Source organism: Corticium candelabrum, chromosome 4 (genome assembly GCF_963422355.1).
Source record: "Corticium candelabrum chromosome 4, ooCorCand1.1, whole genome shotgun sequence".
NCBI classification, from domain to species: Eukaryota; Metazoa; Porifera; class Homoscleromorpha; order Homosclerophorida; family Plakinidae; genus Corticium; species Corticium candelabrum.
Window position 1 is genome coordinate 1,936,933 of NC_085088.1, and position 13,484 is coordinate 1,950,416.

Below are 13,484 nucleotides of genomic sequence, written 5' to 3' on the forward strand. Positions count from 1 at the left end.
CGATGCAACAAATAAATTGAAATAAATATTGATATCAAACAAATAAATTGAACTAAATGTTGATATCAATAATTAGCCTACATTTAATAAAATGTTGGGTCTAGCCTCTTTGCTAGAGCACGATGTCCGACCAAAAAACATTTCTCTCTATTCCACTCTGCGTGGGATGTTGTATGCAAATATTCTTAAGACTGTTTTATTACATATTTATGAGGCTATACAGAGCGCAAACACCAATACATGCGCTTAGGGTACAAAAATGTCACGAGACACACCCGATCATAATAAGTATAAGTAGCTAATAATAATACACAACAGCAACAAAGCGAATGTGTGTGGTGACTTCGTACTAAATAGTGATGATCAGAAGATGTCCAACGGTGGGACATCATTGTCTGTGTCCGCGACCGGAAGTTCGTCTTCTGTGATTCCTTCTTTCAAGTGCGCAAACTCCTCTTCGGGAGACTGCAGGTCCTGCCTGTGTCGAGCAGCAGTCGAGTTGTCTTCGTTTTGATCGTTCTCTTCCTGATTCCTGTTGTTGCCGAACTGTGTGTCTTGCCCTGGAGTTACAAAGAAGGGATTGGGAGGTGGTGGAATGCCTTGGAGAGCTTCTGCGAAGCTACCGGGTGCGTGGAGCAGAGCAACACCCGGAGGGACAGCATCCAACTCTCTAGTCAGAGTAGGGTCTTCGGGGTAGTCGTCGGCCGAGATACCCGGTCCGCTGTCTGTGAGTGAGAGGAGAATGGCTTGGGTTGCATCGTCTTCTTCGGACCTGTGGTAAGCTCTACGTTGTTCGAGGTGAAGTCGACGCCAGCAAGCAATAATAGCGACACACAGCAGGAGACCAACTAATGCACTCGAAACGGCTACGGTGATGACGAGATTGGACGGATCTGTGTACGGGAAAGGAACAACATGAGACATGGACAAATTCAACGTTACAAAGCACACAGACAGACAGACACTCTGACCTGACAAACAGACAGACACACTGACAGACAGACAGGCACACTGACAGACAGACAGACAGACACACTGACAGACACATAGACAGACACTATGGCAGACAGACAGACACTCTGGCAAACAGACAGACACACAAGACAGACATCCTGACAGAAAAGAAGAGAAGACTGAGACGACATTGAACAAGACATTCAGAACTCTATTCATTAGTTGGTGTTGTTGCCGTTTCCTATAATATGCTTTTATAGTCAAATACCTTTGACAGACAAACAGACAGACACGACTTTCGTATTGCATAGTAAATTTGTATTGCAAACAGTTATCTGACAGACAGACGAAGAGAGACAAGGTGTAGACAGGCACACATAGAAAAGATGGCTTCTATCCTTATTCTTACTAAATCAACTATTGATCTCCGAATTTCAAAAAACATAAACAATTACCCATCCCTCTCTCTCGAGTGTCTAAAAATATGACGACCATTGCAGTCAGTGAGAACAAGGATAGAAGACATCTTTCTATGTGTGCCCGTCAGCATCTGTCTACAGACAGACAGACAGACAGGCAGTGGTTATGTGCGATTGGGAGACAGTAGACTTGCTTAGTTGTGTTGAATGTAGATTTCAATGTTATATATATATATATATATATATATATATATATATATATATATATATATATATATATATATATATATATATAATATATAAAGCTCAAATTGTCTGTGTGTGTGTGTGTGTGTGTGTGTGTGTGTGTGTGTGTGTGTATGTATGTTCGCGTTTGGCGGCCACGTCTTTTGTCCGTTTGCAACCGAAATCGGCACGCACAGAGGAAGGTTTGCGTAAAAAAAAAAATTATGCACCGGGTCCCCTCTCGAGGGATCGACCCACGCGTAAAATTTCTCGACGACGCAAACGCTACACATTGCAGTTCATTTGAACACACGCCCGCACCAGTCCCGTGTAGACCCTGTGCATCGATGTCCTTCGCAAAGCTTCGAGCAATCGAATATCTCTTGCCGACGAAACTTACTCTTCTATCGCTTGCGTTTCTCTCCAAATTCTGATCACATTTGCACCGAATCCAACCTACACGTTTTCTGCAGCAAGCGCTACACGGGGAGTGTGTCGATTTCTATCGAAACAAGCGCGAAGAGCAAGATTCGAATTCATTCAGCATATCCAGGACCTCGCAACAAAGATTGCACGTGACATGTCCACAGACCTATCTTTACACTACAGTATCTTGCCCATACGAAGGACGGGCCATGGATCCTAGTATAATATAAAGCTCAAACTGTGTGTGTGTGTGTGTGTGTGTGTGTGTGTGTGTGTGTGTGTGTGTGTGTGTGTGTTCGCATTTGGAGGCCACGTCTTTTGTCCATTTGCAACCGAAATCGGCACGCACAGTGGAAGGTTTGCTTAAAAAAATTTAAAAAATTACGCACCGGGTCCCCTTTTGATGGGTCGACCCCGCGTAAAATTTCTCGATGACGCAAATGCTACGCATTCCGGTTCATTCGAACACACGCCCACACCAGTCCTGTGTAGACCGTATGCATCATCGTCCTTCGCAAAGCTTCGAGCGATCGAATATCTCTTGCCAACAAACTTACTCTTCTAGCGCTTTCGTTTCTCTCCAAATTCTGATTGCATTGCACCGAATCCAACCTACACGTTTTCTGCAGCAAGCGCTACACGGCGAGTGTGTCGATTTCTATCGAAACAAGCGCGAAGAGCAAGATTCGAATTCATTCAGCACATCCGGGACCTCGCAACAAAGATTGCACGTGACGTGTCCACACCTATCTTGCCTGTACGAAGGACGGGCCATGTATACTAGTATATATATATATATATATATTGGACAGACAGACACGACTTTTGTATTGTAGAGTAAATATTTATTGAAAACGGTTCTGACAGACAGACGAATAGAGACAAGGTGTAGATAGATGATCACACACAGACAGGCATACATAGGAAAGATGTCTTCTATCCTTAGTCTCACTATACCCTTTTACACGAGCACACATCGCAAGCCGAGCCGAGCCACCCCCTGCCAGCCCAGTATTCCAGCCCACGTTTACATGACACACTCCATAGAAGGAAACCAATGAGTGTCACTAACGTGCATTAGTTACTTCAGCTTGACATAACTCGCGTTAAGCTTACGTTTGCAACAGACAAAAGCCAAGCTGCTCGTGTTTTTTCTCTATGGCTTTAAAACAATCATATCGAGAATGCATAGGACATATAAGAGACGGCATAGGTCTATCGCCAGGCGACTGTTGCGCACATGCAGCAACGGAGTTCAAGAGCTAAACTTTCTTGTCATCTTGGTCGCTCCATAATTGGATAAGACACAGAGTCTCTGCCTCGCTCCACGCTATTTGTGCCATTTTCGTGCGGAAGTATGATGCAATGGAAAGGGGTCTGGCTACGCGAGACTACCAAATGAGCATGTGCAGCCTGTTTTCCAGCATGCTATGAGTTTACACAATGTACTTGACCCGAGCCAGCCTGGGCTGGTGTGCACTGGCCCGGCTAGAAATACCGAGCCGAGCTGGCACGGCTTGGACTGCGTTTACATGTACCCTAGAAACCGAGCCAGCACGGGCTGGCCTGCTTACAAGTGCTCGTGTAAACGGGGTATAAATCAACTATTAATCTCCGAATTTCAAAAAAACATTTCTGTTATTGACGTACAATGACGTACAATGCTAACATGCATGCATACACAAAGAAAACGTCTCAGTCTGTAATCACCACTTCCATAATGTGAAACAATTTCAGGAACACAAGCAGTTTCATTCATTTGTACTACATCTATGAATCGACATTTTGTATGTCCCAGTATGGGTCCTTAGACTCCGTGTATTTATCAACGAAAACAGCACAACTCACTAACAATTAACGTTGGTAACTTGTCATCACTAACCTGATGATGATTTTCGTTGCCTTGATGGTGGTGGTTTCGATGATGTTTGTGGCTCTTCTGGATCTAGTAAAAGAGAAACATCATTCCTGACCAAACTAAATAATTCGTGACGTGCCCCACTGACTTGCTCGTTCTACAACACAATCTTGTTCCTTGCGATTATTAGAAATCTGGTCACATTTTGAGCCTGCGCATTGCCGTGTACGAAACTGATTACCATCGCTGCACTCACTCCACTCACTCCACTCCATCCAATGATCATCTGCACATTTTGATGTACACACTTCCGTGCTCGATCCAGGGCACGGTTTCCCACCATTAATGGGTAATGGGTTATTGCAAGTTCGATTTCTTTGCGTTCGAGGACGTTGATTGCAGTCACACAGCTGAGACCAAGATGACCAGTCTCCATCCATACCAACAGATACTTTCGCTTTTCGATACACACTACCCCTAGAATCACTCGCAATACAAAAATAAATTCCACAGTTGTTTTCTGCAACATGTATCTCTGTCTCCAACTGCTGATCGTTTGAACTCTGTTTCTTAGCAGATGGTACTTCTTTATTAGATGGTCCTCTTACCCATTTCAGAGAAATTTTGCCGACAGATAATTCTTGTTTTGGAGCCACGCAATCCAACACTAATTTCTCACCACGACTAGCACTCACATTAGACACGGGATGATTGTCTCTAAGCACCTGAATCTGAAAATCTGCAAATGAAACATGTCAATCCACCTGTTTACTCTTACCTGGTGGTGTTGGTGCGTGTACATGCTTCTATACTACTCTTATACCAATTTATATGTGCATACACTATTAACACACACACACACACACACACACACACACACACACACACACACACACACACACACACACACACACACACACGTGCACACACACACACGTGCACACACACATGCACACACACGTGCACACACACGTACGTGCACACACACGCACGTGCACACACACGCACGTGCACACACGCACACACACACACACACACACACACACACACACACACACACTAAAACACACACACACACACACACTAAAACATAAAGCCTAAATGTCAGGAGCTGCCTCTCAGAGGTCACGCCCCAGCTGTTAAGCTGGGCCTGTGCGCTACTCAGGGAGCTCTGGGCATGCGCTAGCAAACTCCTGGAGCCGGGCCAGGCACTCGCAGGAGAACCGACTTGTGAAGCCAACTGTGGTGTGAGCACCCAAAGTCTCACCAGGACCCCAGTGGCTGATGTCAGGTCACAGCCGATGGCCGCTTAGGACCCCAGTCAATGACCAGGTACTCTTTTATACTCCTGAGTTGAGAGAAGCAAATGTGTGTGTTAGTTTCTTGCTTAAGGAAATTATGCCATAGCTCACCATCACTGTGACTTGAATTTGTGACCCTTCAAGGTCCCGGATGTAAACACTCCATAAGATGACTCTCTAACCAACTGAGCTATCGCACCACACACACACACACACACACACACACACACACACACACACACACACACACACACACACACACACACACACACACACACCACTCAAGCCTTCATTGTATTTGTTAATGATATATGAAATGCAACTACTACACTATGACAGCTGATCTTGTAGCATATGCGATACAGTTCCTTTTAATAAATTTCAAAATCAATTATACAATTTTAATTAATTGCTACACACCCATATTAGGTGTTACGTTTACTACAACAGTTATAAAAATCATCACCTTCAATAAACGATCCTGTCGCAAGAAGTAACAACAACGCCACAAATGTTGCTAGGAGAAACACAAGAAGTCAATAAAACACCAAGCCAGACAAAGGGGCGTGTCACAAAGGCAAATCCGTTAGGGAAGCGAATGAGATGACATAGACAGCACAGCAGGAAGTTTTCTCGTCCGGACAAGAACACGAGAACACAGAGCACAAAGCAACCGAACGAAACGGCAAGCGCAAATCGACGTACGAACGTGAAAGTGAGAGTGAAAGACGGATGGAGTTCCCGTGGCGAGATGCTACATCGTCGCGTGTCGTTGGTGAGCGAGAAACACTCACCGAGCCAATGGCAGTAGAAGAGATGACTCATTGGTTATGGGTAATGAGTAGACAGTCCGAGATGTTTTTCCTCGACTTCACTTCGTCACACGCCGCGTCGTTCGTCGCTTGCAAACAAGTCGGTCTATTTCCCGACGGTTTGGATAACTATTTTAGCACTAATGTAGAGCTAAACAACAAGAAGGACTGACGGACGTCGTCGTCGTCTCACTCCCTGTTTACTTTTCTTTAACTGCGCATGCGTCACGGTTTAATCGTATAATGCAATCGCTTCTTGTAGAGCTGTGACTTATTCGATGAGTGCCAAAGTTTCTAAGGATATTCCTGTCTTTTTTGATTTGTTGGGAGAGCTTCAGTGCAAAGTAGGAAGACTAGAATGGATTTTTTTTGTTTTTTGGCTTTTTCAATTGAAAGTGTTGTTTGTCATAGATAGATGAAGCGACTAAGTTTATACGTGGAGTAGAAAGTCGTGTCCATAATGGAGAATTCAACACTAGCAAGGTGTACCATGTGACCGGTCACGTGACTTTAATGCCCAAGATTAATTATCTTAACTTTTGTTTGTCATTTTATGTAGGGAATTAGTTTGTTGGATGTCAAGTATCATCTGCTGCTTGGGTGTGATTTTCTAAATACGATTGAGTTGGTTGTTCGAATCAAGAAATATAACGTTTGGCTGCATTTTGTGTGAACTAGGTATTTAATTGATCTTAGTCAATGTATTCTAATGAAGACAGAAGGAAAATCTATTCACGGCATCGATGCAGTCAACAGACTAGTAGACACTCGAGTGGTGAGATGATAAGTCATAAGTATGGACAAGGCTGCAATGGACCTTTACACAGCAGCCACCAAGTTTCAGCTTTTATGGTGTCGTGTGCATGTGTGGACAAATGACTAGTTTCGTCATAATGACTATACTGTTTGGTGGATTGGATTCTCTCTTATAGTAAAATATGGTTGTTAGTGAAAATGTAACATAGCAGTGAAGGATATGGACAGTTAACAGTTATAAGACCCTCAGTATACGTAGCCACAAAATTGGGTTTTACAACAAAGACTTGCTTGATTTTTACTCCACTCCCCATATGTTGGCCAGGGTCAAAGGTCAAGTATGGTATGGGCTTTTCTCAGAAATTGACACCTAAAGTTGATAATTGATGGAAGTGATTGATTACTTTAATTAACTTGAAACAGCATGTTGCTACACTGTAGTAGAGCTTCAAACCACCACTAGTACCTAAAATATAGAAACATATATTCTTCGATATCGTATGGTATGTGAGTCATCAAAACCTTCAACATGTAAGTTGAAGAATTTCAGCATACAGGCGCAAATCTAGCAAACAGTCACTGGAAAGCACCAATTACCACTAATTAAAGTGTGAAAATCTTAGAGCTTAGGCTAAAGTAGGGGGTGGTTCTTACTAATCAAGTATATGGATACTGCCAACATGTTTGCCTGTGTGATATGCCTGCATGAATTCATCTGCAGTTACTGTGTCATTAGTGCAAAGAATACAAGCTTGAATGTCCAGTTTGATTATTGCTGTACTTGGTCACTGAAATGCAAATGCAATTGACATTTTGCAGAAGGCTGACTGTTATATGGTATCTTTCACTGTGTAGTGTGTGAAGATTTTTCTGTGTTTGTTTTTTAGATTTTAGAAAAGTTGAGACCACTTGAACAAAAGTTAAAGTATCAAATTGACAAGCTAGTCAAACTTACTACATCAGGCATGGCAGGTACGGTGTAAAGGTTGTCTGTTTGTATTTGTATGAGGTTGCTTTTGTTAGTATGTTTAGATTGTGTGTGTGTGTGTGTGTGTGTGTGTGTGTGTGTGTGTGTGTGTGTGTGTGTGTGTGTGTGTGTGTGTGTGTGTGTGTGTGTGACTGAGGGTTAATGAGTGTGTGGTGGAATCAATAGAATCAGGCAAACTACACTTTGTGAATTTTGCAAGCAATTTGACTGTGTGCTCTTTGTATAGGTTTAAGCAATGACCCTCTGATGTTCAAGCCAAATCCTGAAATGCTCATCAGCAAGGTTGGTCTACCAGTCAAAACAGATTAAGTGTGTTAGACGTCTTGCATGTTTGACGACTCACATCAGATAATATGTAGCAAAGCAAATCTCATCACAGCAGCTTTTCTGTCATAATGCTTAGCTAATAACATCACTGGAGAGATGTATGCTATTGCAATGATCTTTTTGTAGCTGCCTGTTTCTGGTGCTGTTGAAAGTGGAGGTGACGATGGCATCAATGAAGACGAAGTCAGAGTTTATGTTCCTCCACGTGTTACTGCTGTTCCATTTGAAGAGGATGGCAGGCAGACTAAAGAGCAGAAAGAGAAAGAGACATTGCAAAAACGAGCTCTCAGCAGTGCAATGCTGAAAGAACTTCAAGGCAAGATCAATTTGATAGCAAGGCTTTGAAATGGCTGTACTCAGTTTTATTTATAGATGAATTCTGGGATGGCCCAGAGGAGATCAATGTACGCATGGATATGGCATGTCGGTAGTGGATTGTATTAGTTGATTTGTGGTATGTTTGCACAGTCTCAGGATTTAAGTAGCAGTTACAGAAGAAAACGAGAATTAGAGAGCGAAAAAGAAAGGCTCCGGTTAGCAGAATTGATGCATAGTGGTTTGCTGTCAATTCACGTGTTAAGTTTGTTAGGTATGAAGAGGAGCATCTTGTAAGGATGCCAACTAGAAAACGGCAAACAGCAGTGGTACAGCACAATGAATCACAACTATAGCAAGCATCCACAGACTACACTTTCTGTTGTATTACATCGTTTCTCATTTGTGGTAGGTTAGGACAGCAGAGCAGGAGCTGGATGACCTAATGCAGTTCGATGATTCAAGTTTCTTTACAGGAGCAGGGAAGGTAAAATTTGTATTATCTGCACGTGTGTGTCATCGTGCTCAATTTTTATTTGTACAAGTAGAAGGGAATAAAACGGAAAAGAACATCAGGTGGTCACAACAAAGCAAAGAGAAGAAAAGCAAAGCGAACGGGTGAGTGTTGGTACGTAACAGTTGCTGTTGGGTTTATTATATTAAATAGCTTGGTTGGTCGTTTAGGTCGCACAAGGAAAAAGCACTAAGTGCAGTGAGAACACTAGTTATATTTGTTATTGCTGATTTTACATAGTAAGCAATGGTTTGATTGAGAAAATATACTCGTGTTCTACACTATCAGGTCATTGTTAGTTAATTATGTATTGCATGCTTGTATATACTATGAGGCATTGAAAGTGTATTCCTTGTCGTAATCAGGCGTGCCATTGTGTTTGTTTTCTCCTGGAAGCTTCGTGTACTCGCTTGTCTTTTTTTGTAAAGGTCTGCTTTCTTTGTGTTTTTCTCGAAAAACGTACACTGCCTGACCGATTGCTGTGACCACCATTGCTATGATGAACATCATGTTGAGAAAGAATGCAAACGTGGCCGTTACTGGTGATACTTTCTGTCTGCTGGACATGCTGCTGTATGTTACGAAGATAACGACAAATGCTCCCACATCTGCTGTGTTCTCCAGTTGCCATGGTGTTGTGTTCTTGTATGGGCGTAGCACAGTGATAAAGATGATTGAGGCTGTGAAGAGAATAGTGAGAACAAAGGCTTGTGCGTCAACTTGGTCTTGTTTGAATGATGCCAAAACGATAGCAATGAACAGTCGGCGAAGCATGAGAATGACTGGCAGCCATGTACAATACTTAGTCTTGTAGTTTGAGCAAAGACCGTGCAGCCATTCAACTACTTCTTCTTCAACAACGCTACTGGTTGTTGAGAGTATTACAATTGATTCCTCTGTTTCCAGTTTCTTTGGGGCATACTTTCTGAGAAGCACCAAGAAGACGATAGGAATGAGACAAACGTATAGTGCAGTGACTAGACCTCCAAGAATGACTAGCTCAGTGTACTTACTCGAGCTGCAGTTGATCCATGGATATGCTCTCATGTAATCTCGCGTGTCTCCGGGTCCTCTATCACATGGAAGGAGAGCTTTTATTGCACCTTGTGCTATTGGGTAGTAAAAGACGTTTAACAAGAATATGATGTTTGACTTAGAGTTGTTGGTCATTGTCTGGCGAAGCTCTTCAATTTCAACCTCATTTCTTTTTGCGCACAAACGAACAAGCAGATAGTGGTCTATGAGCCGGCCGACAGTGATGATAATGCCCAGTGCCAATGGAGCTACAGCTAGAGCTGCAAGCTTTCCAAATGGAGATGCAAGGAATTGAAAAGTGCAACTAATGCCATTAAAATGGAAATTGGCGGTTTGTAGAACTTTTGCAATCACGCCTTTGTTGAGAAATTCGGCGAACGAACAGTGTTGACAGTCAACTGACTGCGAAGAGACATTGAGCGAGTTGAGCACTTGAAAGTACACTAAAACAATGACAGCGAACACTTTGATGCTTGCGAGATAATCAAAAATAGCAAAAACGACTATAAATATGTGAAGTTCAGCCACATAGGCAGGGATAATCTTTGCTATACCAAGTGACATTACCAGACCAATTTGGAAGATTATTGCGCCGATGTTGAATGCTTTCAGTACTGTCGGAGCTATGCATTTTGGCTTGATTCTGCTAAGCAACCATATGGTGAGAAGTATTATCAGTACAGCTGCAGTGGTGGCAACGATTGTGGTTGAGTCGTTGTCACTGCAGGGCAGGCAGATGTCAGACTCTTTGTAGAAGTTAGGAATGCATTGTGAGCACAGGCGGCTTGTAGAGTTGTAAGCACATGTGCAGTGGCTGTCACATGTGGTTAGCACCCTTACATCACTAGAGAAGAGTCTGAGCTGGCAAGTACAGTTTCCGTTTGGGTTACAACGGAAAGTGTTTTGATAGAACAAACTGCATCGAACAAAAGCAGTCATGTTTTGCTGTGAGGGTGATGGGTAGTAGTTGACTGGCATTTCGATAACAGAATTCGTCTTTTCTCCTTTACATTTTCCTTCAGCTGGACAGCTTAAGCACACTCCTTTGTAACCGTAAAAGCCGGGGTCACATGTGCAGTAGATGTGATGGTAGTACGAACTGTTAATAAGGAGGAGACCGTTGTTGGTATTGTTGAGTCTGAATGTGGGACATGTGAATGACTGGTGTGGTAACTCTCTAACTCTTGTGTTTGGATCTTGCACAGTGAACCATGGCATGCCACCAGACTCATTGATGGAGATCATATTTGTATTGTTTCGAAGATCAAGTGTTCTAACAGCATCCAGCAGAGAGAAGTCCATGGGCATAGGACCACTGAGATTGTTATTGGAAAAGTCACCTTCAATCAAATAGTACATTACTACAATTGGAGACGGGATTTTACCATAGAAGCTGTTGTTTGAAACCTTGAGCACCATGATGTTTGTGAACATCCAGATGCGTTTAGGTAAATTACCTGTGAGTCCACAGGAGGAGATATCCAGAGTTCGCAAGCCTGTTCGATTCTGCATCTTGAGTAAGGTGTTAATGAGCTCATTTGGATCCATTTGGAACGGGTTGTTGGCTAAAATGAGGAACTGGAGACTCGGAAAAGAAAGATTTGACGACAGAGAATGGAACTGATTGGAGGAGATATCAAGATATAACAGATTTGGTAAATGTGCTACTGTTGTTGGTACTTGGCCGTGGAGTCTGTTGGATGCTACATTGATGACGGTTAGTTTGAGTGTGTTGTGGAAGGTGTCATGGAGTTCACCTGATATCAAATTGTTACTTACGTATAGTTCTTCCAAATTGATCAGTTTGGTTCCTATTTCTGGTGGCAGTTCTCCTCTTAGTTTGTTGCCTCTCAAATGCACATATCTGAGATTTGGAAGGTCTTTGATGAAATCGATATTGCCTTCTAGGTTTAAGGCTTCCAAGTCAATAAACCATAAATTTTGCAGGTATTTGATTGCTTCAGGCACTCGGCCGCCTACTTTTGTGTGACCAAGAGTCAAAACCTCCAAATGTTTCAATTTCCCCAAACTTTCTTCAGTCTTCCCTCTGATGGCGTGGTTGTCAGACAGCTGAAGTTTTTTTAAGGATGGGTAGGTAGCAAGTGTTTGCCACGGTACCTGACCGCCAAATAGGTTGAAGGCGAAACCAAGCTGGTAGACATGGGTGGCATTAGGGATGAGAATGTTTTCCAACTCGCCCATGAGATAGTTTCGCGTAAATTGAAGAATTTGTAGTTTGCGGAGATTCAAGACTGAGGATGGTAAGGATCCACTCAGATTGTTAGAAGCAAGTTTTATGGTTGTCACAAATAGCGACCCATTTGTATTGTTGCAAGTAATGCCATACCAACAGCAATGATTCACGGGATGTGTCCAGTTTTCTCTACTATACCATCTCATTCCATTTGTTTGTTCAAATAAGTTGATCAGGATTCTTCTTTCGCGCAGCTCTTGTTCATTGAAAGTAGTATTTCCGCATTCTACTTTTAAGTGACGTTCAGATTCAGAATTGACGTCTCTCGTCAACCGCATGTGCGGAAGGTAGTTCGTGTAGTCTGCCCGTAAACGACCTGCACAGTACAAAAGAATGTGAGAGCGACATTGAACTAAAATACGAAATTCTTACCTTGGGAGGCATATTGTAGATTGCTGCATGGCACTACCTGACAGCGGAGTGTAACCGGAATTACTAGCAGACAGTAGAAAAGAAACTGTCTTTGGTTACTGAAATCTTGCATTGTATATATGATTTCTAGTCAGCTTGCAATGTCGTCCGTGCTGTTGAAGGTCTCTAGAGGAAATGAGCTGAACTCATGCAGGAAATGACAATAAAGCAAGCCAATCAAGTGTCACAGCTAGGTGACGTAGTTTCCATCAAACAGGTTTCTAAAGTGAAAGCAGACGTTTGTTGAAGAATCTGAAATTCTAGTGACTAGAGACACTTATCTGTCTAATTACTATTAAACCTAACCTAACTAATGAGCGTATCGACCTCCATGTGTGTTTGGGCCAGATAGGAAGCTGATCACAATTGTTTAAGTTCTTTTCTTTTCTGATTGACGAATTATCATAATGATATCCGGGCCCGGCTTCAAAGTGAAAGACGTCATTATTTAGATGTATTTCTAAACCTAATTCGCACTTTCGCTCTGACCTGAAATTGTTGAGGGCGTGTCCTGACGGTATCCAGCGTGTTAGCTAGCGGTTCTGAAGTTTCTAATGTGAACGTGGTATTATAATCACTATAGTACCACGCTCACACTGGTTAGAGACTTCAGAACCGTGCCAGGTATAGTAGAAAGTGATCTAGATGGCCAAAGTCAGCATCAAACCAGGTCTTTATTAAGTATTTTGAGTAGAGTAAAGTAATGCACTCTTGAAGAAAATTTATCTGGTCCAGCTCGCTTTTGAAGTTGCTAGTGTATTATAGAGTCTGTTCGAAACAAGCATTTGTAACAGACAGCGCGACACCGAATTGTCATTTCAAATTTCCTTTCTGTACGTCTATGGCTATTGAAACCGAACCGCGATTATATCTAGCGCTCATTCAGTGG

The 13,484-nt window shown here is 42.6% G+C and overlaps 2 protein-coding genes across 2 annotated transcripts; one reads left to right on the forward strand and one right to left on the reverse strand.

Moving 5' to 3' along the window:
- Positions 1-129: 129 nt before the first annotated feature.
- Positions 130-6,197, reverse strand: LOC134178396 (netrin receptor UNC5D-like). Its single transcript, XM_062645274.1, has 5 exons — positions 5,978-6,197; positions 5,650-5,700; positions 4,031-4,621; positions 3,907-3,969; positions 130-893 (listed from the first exon to the last, which is right to left on the reverse strand). The coding sequence occupies exons 1-5, from the start codon at positions 6,006-6,008 to the stop codon at positions 364-366; spliced, it is 1,266 nt and encodes a 421-aa protein (XP_062501258.1). The 5' UTR covers positions 6,009-6,197; the 3' UTR covers positions 130-363.
- A 20-nt stretch (positions 6,198-6,217) lies between these two features.
- LOC134178398 (neuroguidin-A-like) lies at positions 6,218-9,179 on the forward strand. Its single transcript, XM_062645275.1, has 13 exons — positions 6,218-6,339; positions 6,407-6,478; positions 6,555-6,595; positions 6,674-6,770; positions 7,639-7,723; positions 7,966-8,021; positions 8,193-8,382; positions 8,439-8,470; positions 8,535-8,599; positions 8,656-8,710; positions 8,794-8,868; positions 8,930-8,999; positions 9,066-9,179. Exons 1-13 carry the CDS (start codon positions 6,274-6,276, stop codon positions 9,086-9,088), a joined length of 927 nt encoding a protein of 308 aa, XP_062501259.1. The 5' UTR covers positions 6,218-6,273; the 3' UTR covers positions 9,089-9,179.
- The last annotated feature ends 4,305 nt before the right edge of the window (positions 9,180-13,484 follow it).